Below are 24,639 nucleotides of genomic sequence, written 5' to 3'. Positions count from 1 at the left end.
CCCAACCCCAATTTGTCTGATTCCCAACCACATGCTGTGATGTACTTCCTAAGGCACCCATATCAAAAGAATGGGTGTCAGCCAAAGGTCTGAAAGGTAGTAGTTACATTTATAAAAACAGGTCAGCATCTACATTCCTTATCCAGAGGATCAAGAGTATTTCTCCAGGATGATGATTCCATTTTCTTTGATTTGGGGTCTTAAAGGAAAGGCAGGATGCAAAAAGTAAGACACTGTGTGCTCTTAATAACGTAAGTTGAAATCAAGAAATAACAGCAGCTCTAATGACGATTGGAGATTTATGCTGAGGCAGAATATGAAGAAATAAAATAATTCAGTTTGCAATGTTTGCTTTGTAAAAGACATTATATTTAGAACTTTATTTATAAATATCACAATATCGAGCAATTTGGCAATACTAAAGTTGGTTTTTAGGCCACCCACTGATATTTCAGACCTAAGTAAAATAAGGTGGATTTTTAAAAAATCCACTCATAGCATACATAAAAATCTATAACCAAAAAGGCCAACATAATGTTTACCATCTTCCCCATCCTTCTCTCTCCACTTTATCTCCCAAATCCCCACCAGTTCCCGTTTTTCTTTATCTCTTTTTATAGCCTCAGCTTCCCCTGAGTTGGCCAACGTCTATCAATTTTACCTCTAATGGTACCTCTTGATAGCCTCATCCTGTAGTGTCTCCAGGGACCCCTGTGACAGTTTCAACTGGTCTCATTCACTCTGTGCACTCTCACATTTGCTGTCAGTTAACTTAGAGCAGATCTCTGATGCTGTCACAATGGGGCTTAAAAAATCCTATGAAGCTATGCCATCAAAACAGGAAGGCAAATTCCTAAACATGGCATTCAAGAGTCTATTTTCCATTTTTTATTGAAATGTTTGTCAATAGATATTTAAAAATTTATTTACATTTTTTTTTTCTTGTGAACCCAAACTAAGACACACCAATACATTTTTAAAAATCAAATGTTTAGGAGCCAGGTGCAGTGGCTCATGCCTGTAATCCCAGCACTTTGGGAGGCTGAGGCGGGTGAATCACCAGATGGTCAGGAGTTTGAGACCAGCCTGGCCAACCTCATGAAACCCTGTCTCTACTAAAAAAACACAAGAATTAGGCCAGGCATGGTAGCTCACATCTGTAATCCCAGCACTTTGGCAGGCTGAGGCGGGCAGATCATGAGGTCAGGAGATGGAGACCCTACTGGTTAACACAGTGAAATCCTGTCTCTACTAAAAATACAAAAAGTTAGCTGGGCATGGTAGCACATGCCTGTAATCCCAGCTAATTGGGAGGCCAAGGCAGAGAATCACTTGAACCTGGGAGATGGAGACTGTAATGAGCCAAGATCACACAACTGCACTCCAGCCTGGGTGACAGAGGCGACAGAGCGAGACTCCAACTCCCAAAAAAAAAAAAAAAAAAAAAAATTAGCACCTGTAATCCCAGCTACCCAGGAGGCTAAGGGAGAATTGCTTGAATCTCTGAAGTGGAGGTTGCAGTGAGCAGAGATTGCAACATTTCACTCCAGCCTGGGTGACAAGAGCAAAACTGTCTCACAAAATCAAATGTCTATTCTACTGGTCATCTGATATATTAAATTCACTGAAAACTTTTTTTTTTTTTTTGAGATAGTCTCGCTCTGTCGCCAGGCGCCAGCCTGGAGTGGTGCAGTGGCACGATCTTGGCTCACTGCAACCTCTGCCTCCTGGGTTCATGCAATTCTCCTATCTCAGCCTCCTGAGTAGCTGGAACTACAGGCGCATGCCACCATGCCCAGCTAATTTTTTTTTTTTTTCCAGTAGAGACGGGGTTTCACCATGTTGGCCAGGATGGTCTCGATCTCTTGACCTCGTGATCCGCCCGCCTTGGCTGGGATTACAGGCGTGAGCCATGGCACCTGGCCCACTGAAAACTTTTAAATCAATCTGATTGATTAAATGTGCCATTAGGCAGAGGACCTGTTCCATATTGGGTCCTCCACTCTCTAGGACACATTATTTAACACAGCTGTGCCCACACAACACAGAGAACAAGAAGCCTGCGGGGCAAGCGCAGCATAGGGTGGACAGTCCCTTCTGAGACTCAATACAGTAACACACAACAGAAAGCAGGGACATACTATGCAAACACATAACAGACACATAAGCAAAGCAAGTATCAGCCCTGGAAAACTCCTGATGGCCTACCCGTGAGTCACAAGGTTGGACTTAATTCCTCTTGGGAAGGAGGGTTAGGCCCTATTGCTCATAATTACCCTAATGAAGCTCCTTCCAACAGTGCAATATGGTCCAACTTCATGTAATAAATTCCATTTCTGGCCCAATGCTGACCACTGCAGGGAACACAGAGATGAATAAGATAGTAGTCACTTCCCTTCGTTGCGTAACATGGCAAATAACAGTGCTTCTCATTTGGGCATAAGCCCCCAGTTCGAATCACCTGGACCTATTAAAAATGCACATTCCTGGGCCCTGCACATGGAGATTCAGATTCAATGGCTTTGAGATGGTACCCTGAAATCTACATTTTAAAATTTAATTTTGTTGGCTGGGCATGGTGGATTATGCCTGTAATCCTAACCCTTTGGGAGGCCGAGGTGGACGGATCACTTGAGTTCAGGAGTTCGAGACCAGCCTGGCCAATTTGGTGAAACCCCATCTCTACTACACACGTATGTTCACTGCAGCACTGTAAACAATAGCAAAGACCTGGAATCAACCCATATGCCCATCAATGATAGACTGGACAAAGAAAATGTGGCACATATACACCATGGAATACTATGCAGCCATAAAATACAATGAGTTCATGTCCTTTGTAGGGACATGGATGAATCTGGAAACCATCATTTTCAGCAAACTGACACAAGAACAGAAAATCAAACATCATATGTTCTCACTCATAGGTGGGTGAACAATGAGAACACATGGATACAGGGAGGGGAGCATCACACACTGGGGTCTGTTGCGGGGAATAGGAGAGGGACAGCAGTGGGTAGGGGGGAGTGATAACATGGGGAGAAATGCCAGATATAGGTGATGAAGGGATGTAGGCAGCAAACCACATTGCCATGTATGTACCTATGCAACAATCCTGCATGATCTGCACATGTACCCTAGAACCTAAAGTGCAATAAAATATATATATATATATTAAAAAGAAATACAAAAATTAGCTGGATGTGGTGGCATGCGCCTGTAATCGCAACTACTCAGAAGGCTGAGGCACGAGAATGGCTTGTACCCGGGAGGCGGAGGTTGCAGTGAGTCAAGATTATACCACTGCACTCCAGCCTGGGTGACAGAGCAAGACTCAGTCTCAAAAAATAAAAATAAAAAAATAAAAAATAACATAATAAAATAAAATAAAATTTTGTTATTTGTTTTTATGAAATATTTATGTAGTTCCAAAGCTAAAACAATGAAAAGTCTAGTTTCTATCATCGTCCATTTTATCTTTTCCTCTCCCTTCTGCCATGGGCATCATGTTAGTAATTTTTGATTTATCTTTCCGTTGTTTTTCTGAAAAATATAATTATGCATTATATATACACATACAGATACACATATATACACATGAAGTCTGCATTTCTTACAGGCTTTGAATATACATTCAAGTTTAGGAACCAGGCTCTAGAATCAGACATGAGTTACAGGACATGTGACCTTGGAATAATTTCTTAAATTTTCTAAGCCTCAGATCCTTCTTCCATAAAATGGAGTTTTTATTTTACAAAAGCCTAATACAGATTAGCATTCAACAACTGCAAGCTATTACTATATCAACATTATTCATTAAACACATATTTAATGAATACCCACTGAATCAGGAAACATTTTAGGTACTGCAGATACAGCAATGTAGAAAACAAAGTTCCTGCCCTGAGGGAACTTACATTCTAATGTGGATGACAGAGGCAATAATAATAATACATAAAATAACAGTAGATGGTGATCCACGATTAGAAGATAAGGCTAAGAAAATAGCACATTGGTGGATGTGTCAATCTCTTTTATATAGGATACGTAGGGAAGGTTTTGCTGATTTGGGTGACATTTCAGCAGAGACTTGAGTGAAATGAGGAATGAAACATATATGCTGAGGCAACTAAGTGCCAGGCTGACGAAAGAGCAAGTGCAAAGGCCCTGAGGTGGGTATGTACTTTGTGCATTGATAGAACAAGGAAGGCTGTGTGTGACTGGTGCCAGAAAGGAGTGACAAGTGTACAGGAGACAGGGAAATAACCAGGGCCTGATCATGTCAGATGTTTCCAGACAAGGTAAAGACTGTGGAACTTATTCTAGTTGTGATGTGATACGATGGGAGGGTTGTGAGCAGAGGACGGATGGAATCAGATTTAGGTTTTCAAAGTTTCACTCTAGCTCGTAGATAAAAAACTGAAAATGGCACAAGGGCAAACACAGGGTGATCAATGAGAAGACTACTACAGTAATTCAAGTGACAGATGATGATGCCTTCAAGAGTAGTAACCATCAAGATAGAAATGGCTGGATTTCAGATTTATTCTAGGGATAGAACACAGAAGATTTGCTAATAGATGGGATATAGTGTAAAATAGAATGAGAGAAGTCAAGAATGATTCCAAAGCTTTTGGCCTTAGTCAAAGAGGTAAGTAGAAATGCCACTTGCTGAGAGGTAAGATACAGGAGGACGGTCATGTTTGAGGGGAGAGGAATCAAGAACTGTTTCTGCTATGCTGCTAGACATTCAAATGAAAATGCTGAAAAAGCAGCAGGATTATACAAGTTTGCAGTTTCGAAAGAAATCACCCTCATCATGTTCTCCTGATTTCTATTTCCTAGGAGACAGAGTATATTGTCTCTAAGACATTTACACCTCAAATATTATTTGGCCCTGTGTGACCTGGCTCTGGAGGTTCCTGGATGAACTTTCCATCCAAAGGTAAAAGGGGTAATGACTAGAAAGAGCAATAATTACTGCTGCACAAATCTGGAAATAAAGCACTTTTGAAGCAGGAGGCAGTAAATGGCCTCTCTTAACCCAGTATATACAAAAACACCTTAGGAAGCAAAGAGCATTTCTCCTGCTTGGTGGGTAATCAAAGAAGGCCAAAAGCTACCTATCGTTTCAAAACTGTGTTCCTGAAAAACCACAGGTGCAAGGAATCTGTACTGTGACAGTGGAGTTGATGAAAGTCTAGGAGAACTATGTGCTAATGGTCCAACAGGAGATCAGAGTCAAGGATTCTGATGAGCTAAGTCAAGTGTGGCAACAGCTGCATTAATCCCTTTCAGAAACATATGTCCTTAGCTGAGTTGGGTACCCTCCCACCCATGCTGCAATAATAGGCAACATCTTTCTCTAGGATCATAATCTGTTCACATGTCTTTGTCTCCCAATGTGTATCCTAGGGGCACAGGCATTGTCTCATGTTCATCACTGTATTACTGTCCCTTGCAGAGAGAAAGGCCCATGTAGGCACCTAGTACACATATCTGATGAAGCACTGGGGGAATGAATCCCTTGATGCAGTGTCAGGTCTTTCACTTAAAAAAATGTTCTCCTCCTCTATTTAAATGTTTAATGAGAGCATTTAATGACAGAAATTGGTTTTCTTGAGATGTTTGGAGCAAGTAGGATTCTTCTATTAACCGAAAGGACTAGAACAGCTTACTGTGGAGGTGTGATTTTAATGGCACCCAGAGCTGGTGAAGGAGGAGGGGTGCACATTAACATGAAAATTCATTGTGAAAGAACCCTACTGAAGAAGTCATGAAGAACCCTGCAAGGATGACTGGGTGACACTATGAACTGCTAATGCACCGGATATCAGACACCACCAAGATTCCATGAGGCCCATCATGGGTACCCATGTAGATCAATATAACATCTGAGTAAGAGATGTGAGTCACATTTTTATGGTTCTTGATTTCTAGGACCTAAACATTAAGAGGAAAGTTAGAAATGATTTCCTTGGTCTTTGGGGGCAGTTATCAGATCAGTCACTCATAAGTAAGAGCACAATGTTCATCCTTACCCCCGAAACCTTCATTTATATTTCAGATCACACAAGAGATGTCTGTCCCTACTTTCTGCACTAGTCAATCCCAAAAGGACTATGCAAGTTTTTATGGGTTAGGTTTCATGACAATCTGGAAACTCTTCTATCTACAGAATTAGGTAACTTGGACGCTTTGGATACAAGGTAATCAACCACTTGGGTAGATTCAAAGGTTGGCGTAACTACATGAGCTTCCTACAGTAATGAGAAGTGAACGAGTGATTACTAAGGGGAAAAAAAAGCCATATGGTGTTAACTTGTTCAATGCCCCCCAAACCAGGGTTAACTTTCATCTAGAAAACCCCACAATCATCTGGACAACTTCAAGCCCCTGGCAGGCTAAGAACTTACTGCTTTGGCCCTCTAAAATGAACACTTCTTGGGAATTAAAATGGGCCAAAGCTGAGCACAATTAAAAAGGAAAGCTCGTCCTCCCACTTTGCACAGAGAGCAAGGGCAAATGGAACTCCCCTAAATGACTGGATCACTGGATCACCCAGGCCGCCTCATAGACATCGTTGTCTATAGACGGTGGTCATCTCTCTGCCCTCATCCCAAGCCCCTCTCAGGTAGCATCCAACCGAAGCCCACACAGATGGACGCCTGTCCACTTCCCCGGCCTCACAAAAGATCTGGGCCGCTCCTGTGCTGACCCTGCGCGGCCCCTCGGCTTACCCCAAGCAGCCAGACAGTCGATTTGCAGAGGCAGCTTTTCTAGGATCGGCACTGGCTCGAAAGCGTCGTGCATGGCGGCAAGGGGAGAGTCGCCGCCGCCGTCTCTCCCAGAGTGTGCCGGTCCGGTCTGGGGTCCGGAACGAGGCTGGGCAAAGGGTAAATGGGGATCCGGCCAGGACTCGCCGCTACAGGCCGGTCAACAACACAGCCATCAACCCCGGACTTCCTGCCGGTTAGGCCCGCCCCTTCCGCAGCCAAAGTCCCGCCTCTTCCTCCCGATGCACTCCAGGAATTCACTGGTTTCTGAGTCGCCGTCGTCACTCTGGATCGAGAACTACTTAATCCCGAGTAGCCGTGGGTTTACCATAGAAGGAACAACTTCTTAATCTTAGAACTGTTTTAGGCAGTGGGCATGATGGTTAAAAATTCGGGCTTTGGCGTCAGACATCAGACGGAGATGTACCAGTTAGCAAATTAGCTGTGATTTAGAAAATTTAGTACTTTCATGCCTTACTTTCCTAATCTACAAAATGGTTTGTATTAAGTACCTGTGACCTAGTGTCATGAGCGCTTAGCAACACCTGACACAATCTCAGCTCTCAATAAATGGCAGCTTTAGTATTACCATTCTATCCCAATTAGTACAAGCACCTTACCTTTATACCTTCAAGGTTGTTCTAGGCCAGTGCTCTGAAAGTGGTTCTAGAGGAGCCCCAATAGCAGCATCAGCACCACCCGTGGACTTGTTAGAAATGCCAAGTTTCAGGCCCATTCCTGTTCTACTGAATCTGAAACTCTGGAGGGTAACATCAATCTATTTTAATAAACCCATGCACTTACAAGCTTGAGAACCACCAAGAGTCCGTGCACTTACAAGCTTGAAAACCACAGTTTTAGGCTAGGGTTTCTCAGCGGTAGCACTACCCACAATTAGGGCAGGATAATTTCTTGTTGGGGGAGGGGATGTGCTCTGTACAAAGTACGATGTTTAACAGCATCCTTAACCTCCACACACCAGATGCGAGAAGTAACTTCCCCACAGAGGTATAACCAAAAATATCCCTTGGCCATGTGTCCTCTGGGAGGCAAAATCACCGATTGAGAACCACCATTTTAGGCCAATGCTTTTCATATTTAATGTGCATACAAATCACCTAGAGACGTTGTTGAAATGCATCTTTTGATTCAGTAGAACCAGAGTAAGACCCTCAATTGAGCACCAAAACTCTCCCAGATGTTGCTGGTTCCTGGACCACATTTTGAGTAGCAAGAGTTTAGGCAGCAAGAGATGATTCACTAACTCTTCGAAGTCAGTGAAATAAGCCTCCTTTTAATTTGATGATCACATTCCTACCAATTCAACTTTCCCAAGCTCTGTCTTACATACTAATACTCATTTTAGGAAGGTGTTATGGCTCTTCCTCCTATAGGACCTGGGACCTGTACTGTCTGAGATTACCCTAGTAGTCCCCTTGAAGACTTAAAAATCAAAATTTAGCTTGGGCTCCAAGAATGATCTATATCTGGTAATTTCCTCCTAGGAAAACATCAGATAGGTCAAAAAATTAAGCATTTGGGTTTAAAGCAAAAATGTAAAGAAAAAGGGTAAGTCTATGATATTAAGTCAAAAAAACTGGTCCTGGTCATTTTATTTTTACACAATGTCAGTTTCTTCATGTGTAAACTAGGAATACTTGTCCATCTTTACCAAATGCTGTTCTGATAAACAAGTGGAAGTACACTTTCAAGTAATCAGAAACACAAAAATTGCTAAACAAATCCTGTTATAGCTGATTTTCACCACAGAAGCTGATTACCTTCTTGAAAATTAAAAATTACCAGCTGTTGTGCTGGGAGAAGGTCTAGTACTTTTAGTTCAGGCCCAAAACCAAAATAAACAATATAAACCCTAATTTAACAGATCAATGTAAAACTATAAATTCCTTCTGAACCTGTCCTAAGAAATGACACACTATATCCATTCCCAGTAATACAGAAGGTGGTAAGTAGAATTAACAGGGCCCAGGCTATAGAATTTTTACTATACACTCCTGCTTAACACAATGGGTTTTTTTTTCCTATTCTCAAGTCAGTATCAAACCAACCTCAAAAAATATTTGACCATCTATCCTGCTTCATTATAATTATTACTCATCTGCTAAGTTTTAATATGCAATAGCAGCATACAACAATACCACCAACCTTTGCCTAATGAGTTAGCATGAGAATCTAGTCAGTTGTTAGACTGCTGTTCCTCAGAGATACTTCCTAGGAAATTTTTAAATTACCATAGCAAAGAGCTGTAGAGAAACTATTTAAGGGTTAACACTTTCACTGCAGTATAAGTTGGTGAAGATTGTGGTCATGTGGTCATTGGTTTTAACAGAAAGTAAGACAATCTAGAATAAAAGCCATGGAAAAAAATTTTTCATGAGTTTGAGAAGAACAAAAAGTTTGAAAAAAATAAGAAACATATTAATTTTTGTTAAAATTTTTTATATTAAAAAGTGGCATGAACTTTTTATGTAGAACAAAAATCTTGGGAAGGCAAAATTGGATAAAACCATTAAAACAGAAATAGAGTGCTTCAAATGAATCCCATCACCTCGTGATGTCCCTTATAAACAGTCTCTAAACCAATACTGGCTACCAGAACAGTCCATCCTAAAGAAAAAGCAGCAGTCCAGGGCCTCCAAGCTACTTCATGCAATAACTGTTTAAATTAAGCCAGCAGGACCTGTTTCCTTTGTATAAACACCCACTTCTGAAGCATTACAGTTCCTCTAGCACGGTTCTCAATCACAGCACTTGGAGCACCTCTCTGCATAAAGGCAAACAAAACAATGCCTAGGACCCTGCAATGCCACCCTTGGAGGCTTACAAAACAGTAGTTAAAAGTTTCGGTCAGAGTGTGCACCACATTGCCAGCAATGGGATGTGTCACAATAGCAGATGTCAAAAGAGTTAAGCTAATATTTCTCTTTAAAGTACATCTGAAATAGAAAAATCTTTAATATACACCATTTGTAAACAAAATTGCACTTGATTTTGCTTTGTTAAATGATCTAAATCATACTGTAACAGGTTTTTTTCCCCTCTCTTTTGATCATTGATAGAACTATGGCTCCTTAACTCAGAAGGGCCCTTTTTTCTCAACAACCTCTACAAGATGTAGCTTTGACTTCTCAGGAAAATAAAAGGTAGTTAACAATTTCCCCCATCACCTATGTAACTCCCTAAATAAATAAAAATTACAGGCAGTTGCTCCTGGAGATTACATATTATGGTCTTGATGACAGTCCTTTAGAAGACGTTAAACTTTTTAGTTTGAAAGATTAAAAAAATGAAACGTTACAGAAAGTTCAGGAACAACACACTTAAGTTGCATGAACATCCATGTCAGAGTCTGCGAGGAAAGGGGGCATCAGTGTTGTAAATAAGAAGCTTGTAGATTTTTCTCATCCTATGAACTTTTCAGTAAGATGTTCTCTTTGTTCTGACACCTCTTGCCAATTCCAATGCCCAAAGATCAAGGAACAGATCAGGATGTCATTGCCTCCTTTAATCCCATGGAGCAGTACACAAGACTGACACAGATGCTGATCTCTTCCCTGATAGTAGCCATCTTCAACTGCAAATCTTCCCATTCCTTACTCCATTTTGGACCTTTCAAAGTGTGTGATCATTCGTTCCTGTGGAAAAAAATGTTTATTAGGTTAAAATGGTCTACAGTCCAAATATCTTCTACACAGACTATCCAAGCAAACATTTTCCACGAGTATTTGCTTATGTTAAATGTTTAGAGAAATAATTCCTAAACATTTATGAAGACTCTGAACATACAAATGTCCAGACCTTACCCAAGAACAACTAAATCAAAAGCTCTAGGCTTCTGGACAGCAAATCAACACTCAGAAGGAAATGTATAGAGTCAGTTAAGATGACTAAACAAATATTTACATAAGATTAGGCTTTAATAAAAATGTATACCTCCTTTAATTCAGGTATTTAACTTGAAGAACCAGCGAAGGGCAAAGATCTAGTTATAACATTTAGCCTTGTAACAAATATTAGAAAGAATCCAGTGTCCAAAATATAAGGCTGTATAAACAAAGTATGATATATCCTTACAATTAAATATTATATACTCATTAAAATTATATTAGATTTAAAAGTTCTAGAGACCTGTTCTACTACATGTGGCCATAGTTAACATTTTGCACTTTAGAATGGTTGGGAAGGTAGATTTGTTATGTGTTTTTTACTACAATGTTTTAAAATAATGTAAAAAATAAAATTACATTTAATAAAGTATTTACAGTATTCCATTTAAATTAAAATAATTAATGTACTACTCTAAAATTTCCCTTCTTCGGCAATTTTCTACCTTAATTTTCTGTCGTTTTTCTTTTGCTTCATTTGCTAAGTACCTCTCACTATTGTATCACAAACTGATAGAACTATAAATCATTTTTTAATATAATCAATCACATCAGAAAATCTACAGATGTTTCCCTTTTTCTTAGAAATATACTTTCTGATGCTCTCTATTCTCCTACTCCATCCAAGCCTGTTGCCCAGCTACCAACCTGAGAATCTATTATATCATAATGGGAATTTTTCTTGACTCTGTGGGTTGGACCCTTTATTTCCTACATCGCAAGTCTTTTTCTTAGTTTCCTCATTTTTGTGGAGAACATTTTCCACTACTTTCCTCAGAAAGTGCATACAGGACATCGATTACGTTACTTCTTGTATGACTGAAAACATCTTTATTTTACCCTTATAACGATAGTTGAGTACAGAATTCTAGGCTGAAAATAACTTTCCTCAGAATTCAGTGGCATTGTTCTGGCTTCCAAAGATGCTGCTGAAGAGCCTTATGCCATTTTGATTCCTGGTCCATCATGTAAATTGTTTCTCCTATCATTCATTTAAGTTCTTTTTCAGTTTTAAGTGAAAAAAAAGTCTTGGAGAAAATGATGTCAGCAAGATGACAGAATAGGAAGCTCTGGGCCCTCCTTCCCACTATAGACACGTTGATTCAATAATACATGGAATAATTCCCTTTGTGAGAAATCCAGGAACCAGCTGAGGGTCTCCTGCACTATAGGAAAGCATGAAACCAGCTGTATCAAAGTCAGCAGAAAAATCTGAGGTATCCTCTTGCCATAAGTCTTCCCCTCCCATGGACCCAGTACAGCACCACATGATAGGAAACTCTCAGCTCCCAGCTTCTTTTTGGAGAGGGACAGAAATGACTGGAATGTCCATCTAACATTCTAACTTTTCTGGAACCTGCACAAGAGACTGTTTTCTGTCTTACCTGAGTTTGAGATCTAACAACAAAGGGCCCAGGTTGGAAGTTGCCGAAATCAAAAGTGGAAGTTTGGACTAGCAAGCATGAGCTCACAACAGCCCCTCCCCCAGCACAGTACAGAGTAAGCAGGTGGAATCCCCAACATCCCCAAATCCCAGCTTTTCCCTAGGGAGGGCAGTTGGACTGTGAAAATGTTCCAACTTTGCAAGAGGTTACCTGACAGAATGGTTTCTGTAGGAAATGGTTTGAAGCACAGATGGGACTAGCATACTTTAGGTGCCTGGGGGCCAGTGTGAACAAAAAAAAGAGCTGGGCTATGCCACGGGCTCCAGAAGACTCATGACACAGCACATAAACATAAAAGGGAGAAAGAGATTATAAATTCCTGGGGGGGAGAAGGAACCCAGCAAATCCCTCTGATTGGCAATATATATGCAGAAGTTCAGAAAAGACACATACGGAGTGGGTTAGGGAGGCCCTCGGAATCTCCAAGCAGGATGATTGGTGAGGGTGTTCTCCTGTACAATCCCAGTCCATGAACACTGGAAAAGGTAGCTGTCTTTTCTAATGCACTGAAACCAACACAAAGAATTAAGGAAAATAGAGAATCAGACAAACATGGGCCAAACAAAGGAGTAAGATAAATCTCTGGAAACCAACCCCAATAAAACAGAGGTATAGGAAATATTTGAAAGAGAATGCTAAATAACTATCATGAAGATGTTCAACAAACTCAGGAAAACAATACATGAACAAAGTGAGAATTTCGACAAAAATATAAAAAATCTTTCTAAAAATATTCCAACAAATTGGAAAACCTAGAAAAAATACATAATTCCTAGAAGCGTACAACCTACCAAGACTGAATCATCAAAGAATAGAAAATCTGGGAAAAAAAAAAACAAAAAAAAAAACCACAACCTGATAAGACCCACAACAAGAAAGAAAATTCCATCAGTAATCAAAAACATCCCAACAAAAAAGCAGCTGAGGACCAGAAGGCTTCTTTGATTGAGGCCTACCAAATTTTTAAAGACAAAGTAACATGAATCCTTCTTAAACTTTTCCAAAATAATTGAAGCGGAAAAATTTATTTGGAAGGAACTTACAAACTTATTCTATGAGTCCAGTATTACCCTAATGCCAAAGCCAAACAAAGACATGACAAGAAGAGAAAATAACAGGCCAATATCTTTGATGAGCACAGATGCAAAAATCTTCAATGAAATACCAGAAAACAGAATTCAATGACATATTAAAAGAATCATACACTATGACCAAGTGGAACCAAATAGGAAGCCCAGAAATAAAACTACACATATATGGTCAACTGGTCTTCGAAAAGATAGACAACACTACACAGTGGGGAAACTGATAGTTTCCTCAACAAATGGTGCTAAAAAAAACTAAATATTCGCATGAGAAAGAATGAAAGTAACTCATCTTCACTATATACAAAAATCAATTCAAAATAGATCAAAGACTTAGACAACTCAAACAAATTAAAGAATTAGACATAAGATCTGAAACCACAAGAAATCATTGCCAAGGCCAATTTCAAGCTTACCTGAAACTTCCTAGAAGACAACATAAGCTTCTTGAAATTGGCCTTGGCAATGACTTCTTAGCTATGACACCAAAAGCACAAAGCAACAAGAGCAAAACAGACCAATGGGACTACATCAAACTAAAAAGCTTCTGCAGAGCAAGGGAAGCACGCAACAGACTGAAAGGCAACCTATAGAAGTGGAGAAAATATTTGCATACCACATACAGTCATGGATCACTTAATGACAGGGATACATTCTGAGAAAGGTATCATTAGGCAATTTCATAGTTGTGTAAACTTCACAGAGTATACTTACACAAATTTAGATGTTATACACCTTACTATGTATGTACCTTGGCCATATGGTATAAGCCTATTGCTCTAGGCAAAAAAAACCTGTACAGCATGTTACTGTACTGAATACCAAAGGCAACTGGAACACAATGGTAAGTATTTGGATATCTAAAGATATCTAAACATTGAAAAAGTACAGTAAAAATACAGTATTATTATCTTATGGGACCACTGTCATATATGTGGTCTGTTGCTGACTGAAATGTGGTATATGACTATATCTGATAAAGGTTAATACCCAAAATACATAAGAAATCCCTACAATTCAACAGCAAAAATATCAACTAACCCGATTAAAAACTGGACCAGGGACCAGAATAGACATTTCTCATAAGAGGGCATCCAAGTGGTTGACAGGTATATTTAAAAATGCTCATCATCACTATCATCAGAGAAATGCAAACCAAAACCACAAGGTATCATCTCACACCTATTAGGATGGCTATTATCAAAAATCAAAAAGTAGCAAATGTTGGCAAAGAAAGAAATTCGAGCCCCTGTGCATTGCTGACGGAAATGTAAAATAGTGTAATCACTACAGAAAAAAAGCACGAAAGCGCCTCAAAAAATTTAAATAACAACTACCATATAATCCAGTAATACCACTTTTACATATATACAAAAAAGAAATGAAGCATGACCTCAAAGAAAAATGTGTACTCCCAAGTTCACTGCAACATGACTCACAATAGCCTAGATACAAAAATAATGCAAGTGTTCACTGACAGATAAATGGACGAAGACAACATGTTATATATACGCAATGGAATACTAGTCAGCCTTAAAAAGGAAGGAAATTTTTACACATGCTACAACTTAACTAAATTTTGAAGACATTATGCTAAGTGAAATAAGCGAGCCACAGGAAGACAAATACTGTATGATTCTACTGATGAAAGTTATCTAAAATAGAACTCACAAGCAGAAAGTAGAATGGTAAATACCAGGGGCTGGGGGAGAGGAAAAGGAAAAGTTGCTATCAACAGGTATAAAATTTCAGTTAAACAAGATGAAAATGTCCTAGAGATGTGCTGTACAACATTGTGCTTATACATAACAATAATGTAATGTACACTGAAGCAATTAAGAGGGTAGATTTCATTGTTATGTTTTCTTACACAAAAAAGCCTTATGTATACTTTAAAAATCTTGCAGTTTTTTCAGAGGAAAATATGAACAGATGGCTGAATTCAGTGCCCCCAAACTACCATAGTAAACTTGCATTCCTATGAAGGGCACAATCAGGTTTCACTTAAGCAGCCCTCTCTGGTTATAGCAGCTTATGAAGAACTGAAGTCAAAGGGAAGCCCTAAAGGCGAATAATTAGCAGAGGAAGACCTCAAGAGGGAGATGTGGGAACAGCAGAATATACCACCGAAAGCAAAGTGTTATGTAGATAGGTTCAAATCTAAATGGTAGAGTTTTCAATTGTATCAATGCATAGAACAGCTAAAAAAATTTTGATACTGTAATATGATATGTCAAACATCATGTCAGTGGGAAATGAACAAATCAATTTTAGCAGCCAATTCAACACAATGAATCAGAATCAGGCAAAAGGCTTCCTGAAATTAAAAAAAAAAAAAAAATTCTAGAATGACCTAATATTCAGAACATGTCCAGAACTAGTTTCCATGAACTCAGGCCACAATTCTTTTTTTTTTTTTTTTTTTTTTTTTTTGAGATGGGTTCTCACTCTTTCACCCAGGCTACAGTGGCATGATCTTGGCTCACTGCAACCTCCACCTCCAGGGCTCAAGTGATCCTCCTAAGTAGGCCTTCCAAGTAGCCAGGACTACAGGTGTGCACCACCATGTCCGGCTAATTTTGGTATGTTTTGTAGAGATGGGGTTTCACCATGTTGCCCAGGTTGGTCTCAAACTTCTGATCTCAAGTGTTCCTTCTGTCTCAGCCTCCTGAGGTGCTGGGATTATAGGCATGAGCCACTGCACCTGGCCCACAATTCTAATGTAAGACTTCATGTGAAGTCTTCTAGATTAACTGTATGGAGGCAAAGTAAAAGATTAAAAACATAAATATTAGAGGTACTATTATAATCCCTACTATCTGAAGAAGTAGTAACACAGATAATATTAAATAGCAGGTAACAATTTATATTTTGTTTTGGTCCACTATATTCCTTTCTCAATATTTTTCCTTATTATTTTTGCTAACATCAGATTAGGGTTAAATTTGCATTTCTTACAGACAAAAGTACTAGATGGTGGAGAGTACTGTATTTGCTACCAAATTTGAACAAAAATATTCTGAAGTCTGACCATGTAACTTAAAAAAATGGAACATATATAGACAGATGCAAAAAAAGGAAAGATTCTTCAATGTTTGAAATCTATTAGTATTTCTATTCTTATCTTTTTCAACTATATAAACTTTAGTTTTCAGGCCATTACTGAGTCAGTAAGTAGAATCTCTCTGAACAGACGATTCATGACTTTTTATTTAGTTACCAGATAAACAATTTATGCACATGATTTGAGTACTAACCTCATCTGAATCGAGAAGGGCTGGAAGTGCTCTGCAGAGAGAGAAAAATACTAAATTGAACAATGTAAAACAAAGCCATAAATGGTTCATAAAAAAAACACTGGAATAATTAATGCAATTTAAAGCTTTTTTATAATTATCTAAGATTTGCATTTTATTAATGGCCCTTTTAGGGAAAAAAAAAGCAAACACAATAACCAACAGCTACAGAAATTGTATAGAAAAAAAACCAAAACATGTTTTGCAATGAGACAGGACCAATATTTCATTAAAATTATGGCCCTGGAAAGGAACTAAAAAATTTCAAAAGGATTATCCCATTCATTTTAAGATCTACTACATAGCCAAATCTTTCTAAGCAGACATGTCATCTGAATGAATAAACCCAATTATTTTTGTTTGCAGATTATTACTATTCTTTTAATTATTTTTCAGTATCTTGTATTCTCATGAGTATGCTCTTTAACTTGCTCATTTAAAATAATAACAAAGTGGTACTAACTTTGAAATAGGATTCTTGTGGTAATCATTCAAAAACTTACACATCTGTCACAGAAGAAGGAACATTCTCTTCTACCCACTTCAAATCATCTTCCTGCTGGGAACACACAAATTTTAGCTACTCGTTACTAAAATGCACCATGTAACACATCTCAAGTAAGGACATAAAGGTCTTAAATCTTGTCTTTCGTAATTCTGTAGTAGTACATTCACAAATGGGACTGCTGATAGAAAAGTCAAATATTTTAATTTTTAAAAACTTAAAAAAAAAAATCCCTTAGACCAACATCTCCCCAATTCTCCCACAGCCCTTGGTAACCACCACTCAACCCTCTGGTTCTAGAATTTCAACTTTTTTAGGTTCGACATAAGTGAGATCATGTGGTATTTGTCTTTCTGTGCCTGGCTTACTTTGCTTAACACAGTATCTTCTAGGCTTCTTCGCACTGTCGTGAATGACAAGATTTCCTTCTCTTCTGTGTCTAAATAGTATTCCACTGTATATCTAAATACACCACATTTTCCTTATCCATTCATCTATTGATGGACATGCAGGTTGATTCTGTATCTTGGCTACTGTGAATAATGCTGCAATGAACATGAGAGTGGAGTGCAAGTTATCCGTGACATAGTGATTTCATTTCCTTTAGATATATACCCAATAACATAAATGCTGTCATAAGGTAGTTCTATTTTTAATTTTGAGGAACCTCCATACTATTTTCCGTAATGGCTATACAAACTTACATTCCTATCAACAGTGTACAAGGGTTCCCTTTTCTTACATAACCTTACCAACACTTGTTATTTCTTCTTTTTGATAAATGCCATTCAGGGCCGGGCGCAGTGACTCACGCCTGTAATCCCAGCACTTTGGGAGGCAGAGGCGGGAGGATCACGAGGTCAAGAGATCGAGACCATCCTGGCCAACATGGAGAAACCCCGTCTCTACTAAAAAAATACAAAAATTAGCTGGGCCTGGTGGCACATGCCTATTATCCCAGCTACTCAGGAGGCTGAGGCAGGAGAATTGCTTGAACCTGGGAGGCGTAGCTTGCAGTGAGCCAAGATTGTGTCACTGCACTCCAGCCTGGCGCCTGGCAACAGAGCAAGACTCTGTCTGAAAAAAAAAAATGGTGTGAGGTGTTTTCATTTGCATTTCCCTAATGATTAGTAATGACAAAAATATTTTCATATACTTACTGGCCATTTGTAGGTCATATGTTAAGAAATGTATATTCAGGTCCTTTGCCCATTTTTAAACTGAGTTATTTGTTTTCTTGCTATTGAGTTGAGTTCCTTATATAAATTGGATATTAACCCCTTAACAGACGCAAGGTTTGCAAATGTTTTCTCCCATTCTGTAGGTTGTCTTTTCACTCTGTTAATTGTTTCCTTTGCTGTGCAGAAGCTTTATAGTTTGATGTACTCTCACTTCTCTATTTTTGCTTTGTTTCCTTTGCTTTTGGGGTCATATACAAAAAATCACTGCCAAGACCAATGTCATGAAGCTTTCCTCCTATTTTCTTCTAGTAGTTCTACTGAGGGCTGGAAGATGAGGCAAAGAACAAAGAATAATGGAAAAGTCATACTTACTGCTTTGCTAACTTTACTATTTCCATTGGGTTCTTGTTTGGTACTTCTCATTTTCATTCCTTCTGTAGTAGAAAATAAATGTACACTGGTTAACTTTGTGAACAGACCAACAATGACTGCAAAATGGATCCAGAACTTTTTTTTTTCTTTTTTTAAATTAAAAGCCCCGAGGTTACATCTTTATCATAGTTTTATTTTAGAGCTTGCTAACACTTGTGAAGTATACAACAGATGTTTCTCCATCTTTACATGTACGCTAGAAAGTTCAAAGCAAAATTTTTAGCTCACTTCTAGCAAGTAAAACAGATACTTAATGTGCAATTACTTACTAAATTTACCATGGCTTCATCTTAAGATTCACACCCTTATTTTCTTTACCCTAACTTCATCCCATACTAAATATGGGAACAATGCAGTTATAAAATAAGTAATGTACTTATATAAAAAGATATTTAAAGTACTAATAAAAGGTGAATTTTATCACTACCAAAGCTTTCTTTCAGCATAGGTTCCTTTTGTTCATCCTCCTCCTCTTCCTCAGACAATGGTGAAAAGGCAAACCTAACAGAACCAAAGTAGAACAGAAGGAAAAAATTAGTGAACTTCAAGAACTGCCATACTATTTGCATTTTACAAAACTAATTATTGACACTGCAATTACAGTAATTAATTAAATCAGTTTAATAATAAAATTTCTTCCCCGTCTGAAAGCTCTTAATTGCCTATATTAGCAAGAGAGAAGCAGGACAGTATCATTGTATTTATGAGTGCACACTGAGCTAGAACACTACCTTTGACATTAGACTAGTTACTTAATCTGTCTGTACCCAGTTCCCTAATCTGTAAATAAGGGGATAATAAAACATTACTCATAGGGGTGCTTTGTAAAAGTAAGTCATTATAAATAAGGTGCTTAGAACAATATCTGTTACATTTAGCAGGCATTCAACAAATGTTCATTCTTATGTATCAAACAGAGTTAGGTAAATTCTCATCTAATTTAAAATCACAGCCTTCAAACTGGGTGTTAAGAGAAGGGAGGCCTATTCCAGGTAATTAAAAATTTCAGTTTACAAGTGGGGAGCTCAGAAGACGAAGGCCTGGTCTGGTGTATCTCAGATGCCTTTCCTTAACAATTTCCAAGAGATTCAGCAAAGCAGACAGGTAATTCCTGGAATGCTTTAGCTTTGACCTCACTCTATACTGCCCATTTTATTGTTGCCTACTATTTTCATTCTACCTTGTTTTTAAATTTCCCTTATATGATCAAAATTCTTAATAAACTAGGAATAGAAGGGAACATATATAAATTGTTAAAGGGTAACAAATTCCATGGTAAATATCATAGTTGATGATATATGAGAAGCATTTGATGTCAGAGTAAAAATGATAAGGTCCATTGTCATTGACTCTATTCACTATTATACACAAGGGCTTAGCCAAACTAATAACATACGAATCAAACAGACACAGGAAGATTATATGGCAAGAAAGGAAGAACATAATGATTACTTTAGACAAAAACCTATCTGAAGAGAAACTGTGGAAGTTATCAGAACAATATAGCAACAGGAAGGTTGCAGGGTATGATATATATCAGAGAGGCTGGGGCTGGGCGCAGTGGCTCATGCCTGTAATCCCAACACTCCGGGAGGCCGAGGTGGGTGGATCACGAGGTCAAGAGACCGAGACCATCCTGGCCAACATGGTGAAACCCTGTCTCTACTAAAAACATGAAAAATTAGCCAGGCTTGGTGGCACATGCCTGTAATCCCAGCTACTTGGGAGGCTGAGACATGAGAATCGCTTGAACCAAGGAGGCGGAGGTTGTGGTGAGCCGAGAATGCGCCATTGCACTCCAGCCTGGGCAGTAGGAGTGAAACTCCGTCTCAATTTAAAAAAAAAAAAAAAAAAAAAAAAAAAATGCTGGGCGTGGTAGCTCACGCCTGTAACCCCAGCACTTTGGGAGGCTGAGGAGGGCAGATCACTTGAGGTCAGGAGTTTGAGACCAGCCTGGCCAACATGGTGAAATCCTATCTCTACTAAAGATACAAAAAAATCAGCTAGGCATGATGGCAGGCACCTATAATCTCAGCTACTTGGGAGGCTGAGGCAGAAGAATCACTTGAACCTCAGAAGTGGAAGTTGCAGTGAGCCAAGATCACGCCACTGTACTCCAGCCTGAGCAACAAAGCAAGACTCCGTCTCAAAAAAAAAAAAAAAAAAAAAACCAGTGTAAAAAATCAAAAGACAATTAACTGGCAGGAAATATATGCAATACTTAGAACAAACAAAATATTGGCATACAATAGAAATTCCTACAAATTGGGCCTGGCATGGTGGTTCATGCCTGTAATCCCAGCATCCTGGGAGGCCAAGGGAGGCAGATCACTTGAACTCAGAAGTTCAAAAACAGCCTGGGCAACATGGTGAAACCCCATCTCTACAAAAAAATACAAAGATTAACCCAGTGCGGTGGTGCACACCTGTAATCCCAGCTACTCGGGAACCTGAAGTGGGAGGATCATTTGAGCCCAGAAGTTGGAGGGTGCAGGGAGCCGAGGTCACACCATTATACTCTAGCCCTGGCTTCAGAGCAAGACCCCATCTCAAAATAAATAAATTCCTACAAATCAATACTTAAGTGATTGTTATAGCCTGAATGTTTGTCCCCTCCAAAACTCATGTTGAAACCTAATTCCCAATGTGACAATGTTGGGAGTTGGGCCTAATGGAAGGCTTTTAGGTCATGAGGGCTCCACCCTCATGATTGAATTAATGCTGTTATATAAAGGGTTTTCTGGAGTGGGTTCTCCCTCTTGCCCTTCCACCTTCTGTCATGTGATGACCCGGTAAGAAAGCCCTCATCAGATGCTGACACTATGAGCCAACAAATTTCTGTTCATTACAAACAAGCTAGTCTGTGGTATTTTGTATAGCAGCACAAAATGGATGGAGACAATGATCAATAAGCCAATTAAAAAATAAGCTAAAGTTACAACCCTATATGCAAAAAGTAGCAATAGTAATTCTCAACCACCAAATCTGCCAAAATTAAATAAAATGACGGGAAATACCATGAGGGAAGAAGAAAAAATCCCTCCCATACCACTGTTGTTAAATATGCAATTTCTTTCAAGTTTCTTTTAGGAACATAATCTGGAAATACTTTAAAAATTAAAAATACACATACCCTTTAACCTAACAAATCCAAGCCCACTCATTAAATATATCTTGAGCATGTACCAGTGTGTAGTGAGAAATTAACTTTCATTAACTAATGTGAGGTGATCTCTACGCCCATAAAAGGTCCTGTCTTTATTTGCCTGGGGACTTTGGCTGACAGTCTAACAGTATGGTTTAAGATAAGGACATTGGATCATGCTATTTCAGCTCTGACCTCCAAAAGAAATGGTATTAGCCTGACTGCCAGGAGGGGTTGGAAACTAAAACAGCAACAGAGACAGTATGTGATTGAGCCCCAGTAAAAACTTTGGACACTGAAGGCGCAAATGGGTTTCCCTCATTGGCAATAGTCTGTGCATACAGTCACATATTAACATTGTCCAGTAAAAATCTTGAGTGCTGAGCATTAACAGGCCTTCCTGACAGAAACAATGTGTTACTACATTTTTGGTGCTGGGGAAAAGAATGACTTGATGCACTTCTGCAGAAGAGGGATGGAACATAAGAAAGAAAATACAGATTTCTCCAGACTCTTATCTGGTATTACTATTTTGTTGTAATCTTAACTGTAAGTATAACTATATGCTGCATCCCATGAGATCTTCTAGTAAATATTTGAGCATTAGGGTGGTCTTGAGGACCCTGACACATCTCAATTGGAAATATCCCAAATGCCCATTAATAAGAGAACATATTAGTTTAACTGTACTACATATGTCCCGTGTTTATGCTATCCATGAAAATGAATGAGTTGAATTAAATCTGTTACACTGAATCTCCACAATGTACTGTTACAAGAGTAAAGGAAGATTCCATACATGAACAGGGAAAAGACACATTATAATACACAGTTAACACTGAAGTCATGGAGAATCAGGGCAATGTTTTAAAAGAAAAGGGAAGAAAGGAAGAGGGAAGGTAATGAAGAAAATTTTTTAATGACTGAGGAAGGGAAAATATTTAAATACAAATACAGCTAGTAAGAAACCAGTAATCAACAAGCTAATATAAAGAAGGGTCTCCGGAATGTAACGTTCTTTCTGAACAGAGTGATTTCAGATCTCATTTCTTTTCTTATGTGACTTTTCTCTATTCTTTGATTTTTTTCGATAAACACATATAAAATACATAGTTTGAAATGACAAGAAGGTCATTTTCACGGAGTAAAAGGATTTCACCTATTTTCTATCTTAATCTTTCATTGATAAGTCTGTTTATAAAATTAGCTATTTAGTTATACCATCTTACCCTTTTCCTTCTTTGGTGGTATGGGTGTTTAATATAAGCTCTTAACTGTTTAAATGCAAATGAGGGGGGAAAAGGCAGGGGGAAGGCATAAATATTCACAAAATAAAGATAGGCAGTTCCTAAATGACTGAAATGTACCTATAGTTGGACAAATCAAATTCACATGGATTTTTAATTTCAAAGTTACATAGGTTTTAATTTTACGCTTTCTATCATTACAAAGTGAGCTGTGCTACCGTTAACAGAATTTTTCTTTCCTTCTAGACACTAGACAGGAGAAACTCGCTACAAGTGACACAATTTTATCTTTTTTTCTTTGAGACAGAGTCTTGCTCTGTCACCCAGGCTGGAAGGCAGTGGCACTATCTCGGCTCACTGCAACCTCCACCTCTGGGATCAAGTGATTCTCATGCCTCAGCCTCCAGAGTAGCTGGGATTACAGGTGTGCACCACTATGCTCAGCTAATTTTTGCATTTTTAGAAGAGACAAAGAGGTTTTGTCATGTTAGCCAGGCTGGTCTCAAACTCCTGGGCTCCTGTGATCTGCCCACATTGGCTTCCCAAAGCGCTGGGATTACAGGTATGAACCACTGTGCCTGGTTAACACAATATATTATATATCTATCTCCCTTGTTTATTATACAAATACTTACAGGCATGCTTGGTTTTATGGTGCCTCATTCTATCATGCTTCCCAGATTTTGTGGCAACTCTGTGTCAAGGAAGTCTATTGGTACCATTTTCCAACAGTAATGTGCTCACTTTGTGTCAGCATTTTTTTTTTTTTTCAGATGTAGTTTAACTAGACTGGGGTGCAGTGGCACGATCTGGGCTCACTGCAACCTCTGCCTTCCAGGTTCAAGCAATTCTCCTGCCTCAGCCTCCCAAGTAGCTGGGATTACAGGAGTCCACCACCATACCTGGCTAATTTTTGTATTTTTAGTATTTCATCATGGTGGTCAGGCTGGTCTCAAACTCCTGACCTCAGGTGATCCGACTGCCTCGGCCCCCCAAAGTGCAGGGATTATAGGCGTGAGCCACTGTGCCCGACCCCTATGTCAGCATTTTTTTTTTTTTTTTTTATTGGGGACTGGTTTTGACTCATCTTGCCCGAGCGCAAGGGCCGGATCTCGGGCCACCGCAACCTCCGCCTCCTGGGTTCAGGCAATTCTCCTGCCTCAGCCTCCTGAGTAGCTGGGATTACAGGCACGCGCCACCATGCCCAGCTAATTTTTTGTATTTTTAGTAGAGACGGGGTTTCACTATGTTGACCAGGATGGTCTCGATCTCTTGACCTCGTGATCCACCCGCCTTGGCCTCCCAAAGTGCTGGGATTACAGGCTTGAGCCACCGCGCCCGGCCATATGTCAGCATTTTTTTTTAAGCAATAAAGTGCTTTTAAATTAAGGTACGTACATTTTTTAGACATAATGCTATTGCACACATAGTAGACTACAGAATAGTGTAAACATAACTTTAATATGCACTGGAAAAACTAAAGAATGTACATGACGCATGTTACTGAAGCTTTACTGTGATGGTATGAAACCAAACTTGCAATTTATCTCCACCGTATGCCTGTATATTTATCACAAAATGTCAGAGATGAATGGAACCTCATGTCACTTGGTTTAATCCCC

The 24,639-nt window shown here is 39.0% G+C and overlaps 2 protein-coding genes across 13 annotated transcripts in view; both read right to left on the bottom strand.

The window, feature by feature from the left end:
* VPS39 (VPS39 subunit of HOPS complex) overlaps nucleotides 1-8,995 on the bottom strand; it is a 63,355-nt gene extending 54,360 nt beyond the window's left edge. Inside the window, exon 1 of one of the 2 annotated variants that reach the window (XM_032297847.1) lies at nucleotides 6,741-8,995. In XM_032297847.1, coding sequence (XP_032153738.1) covers nucleotides 6,741-6,813 — 73 coding nt within the window. In that variant the 5' untranslated portion in view covers nucleotides 6,814-8,995. The remainder of the gene's footprint in view (nucleotides 1-6,740) is intronic. The other variant, XM_032297848.1, reaches the window with a different exon arrangement.
* Nucleotides 8,996-9,215: 220 nt separating this feature from the next.
* TMEM87A (transmembrane protein 87A) overlaps nucleotides 9,216-24,639 on the bottom strand; it is a 58,312-nt gene continuing 42,888 nt past the window's right edge. For 8 of the 11 annotated variants that reach the window (XM_032297860.1, XM_032297852.1, XM_032297853.1 and 5 more), the window contains 5 exons: nucleotides 19,053-19,126; nucleotides 18,566-18,627; nucleotides 17,011-17,066; nucleotides 16,469-16,499; nucleotides 9,216-10,432 (listed from right to left, as the gene is read on the bottom strand). In XM_032297860.1, coding sequence (XP_032153751.1) covers nucleotides 10,391-10,432; nucleotides 16,469-16,499; nucleotides 17,011-17,066; nucleotides 18,566-18,627; nucleotides 19,053-19,126 — 265 coding nt within the window. In that variant the 3' untranslated portion in view covers nucleotides 9,216-10,390. Of the gene's footprint in view, nucleotides 10,433-16,468; nucleotides 16,500-17,010; nucleotides 17,067-17,380; nucleotides 17,558-18,565; nucleotides 18,628-19,052; nucleotides 19,127-24,639 lie in introns of those variants that run through there. The other 3 variants (XM_032297854.1, XM_032297861.1, XR_004274978.1) reach the window with 2 other exon arrangements.

The sequence above is a fragment of the Sapajus apella genome, unplaced genomic scaffold (assembly GCF_009761245.1).
Source record: "Sapajus apella isolate SASKATOON/1434 unplaced genomic scaffold, GSC_monkey_1.0 scaffold37, whole genome shotgun sequence".
Taxonomy (NCBI): domain Eukaryota; kingdom Metazoa; phylum Chordata; class Mammalia; order Primates; family Cebidae; genus Sapajus; species Sapajus apella.
The sequence above is the reverse complement of the archived record's forward strand: the minus strand, read 5'-3'. Positions and strand labels throughout refer to the sequence as shown.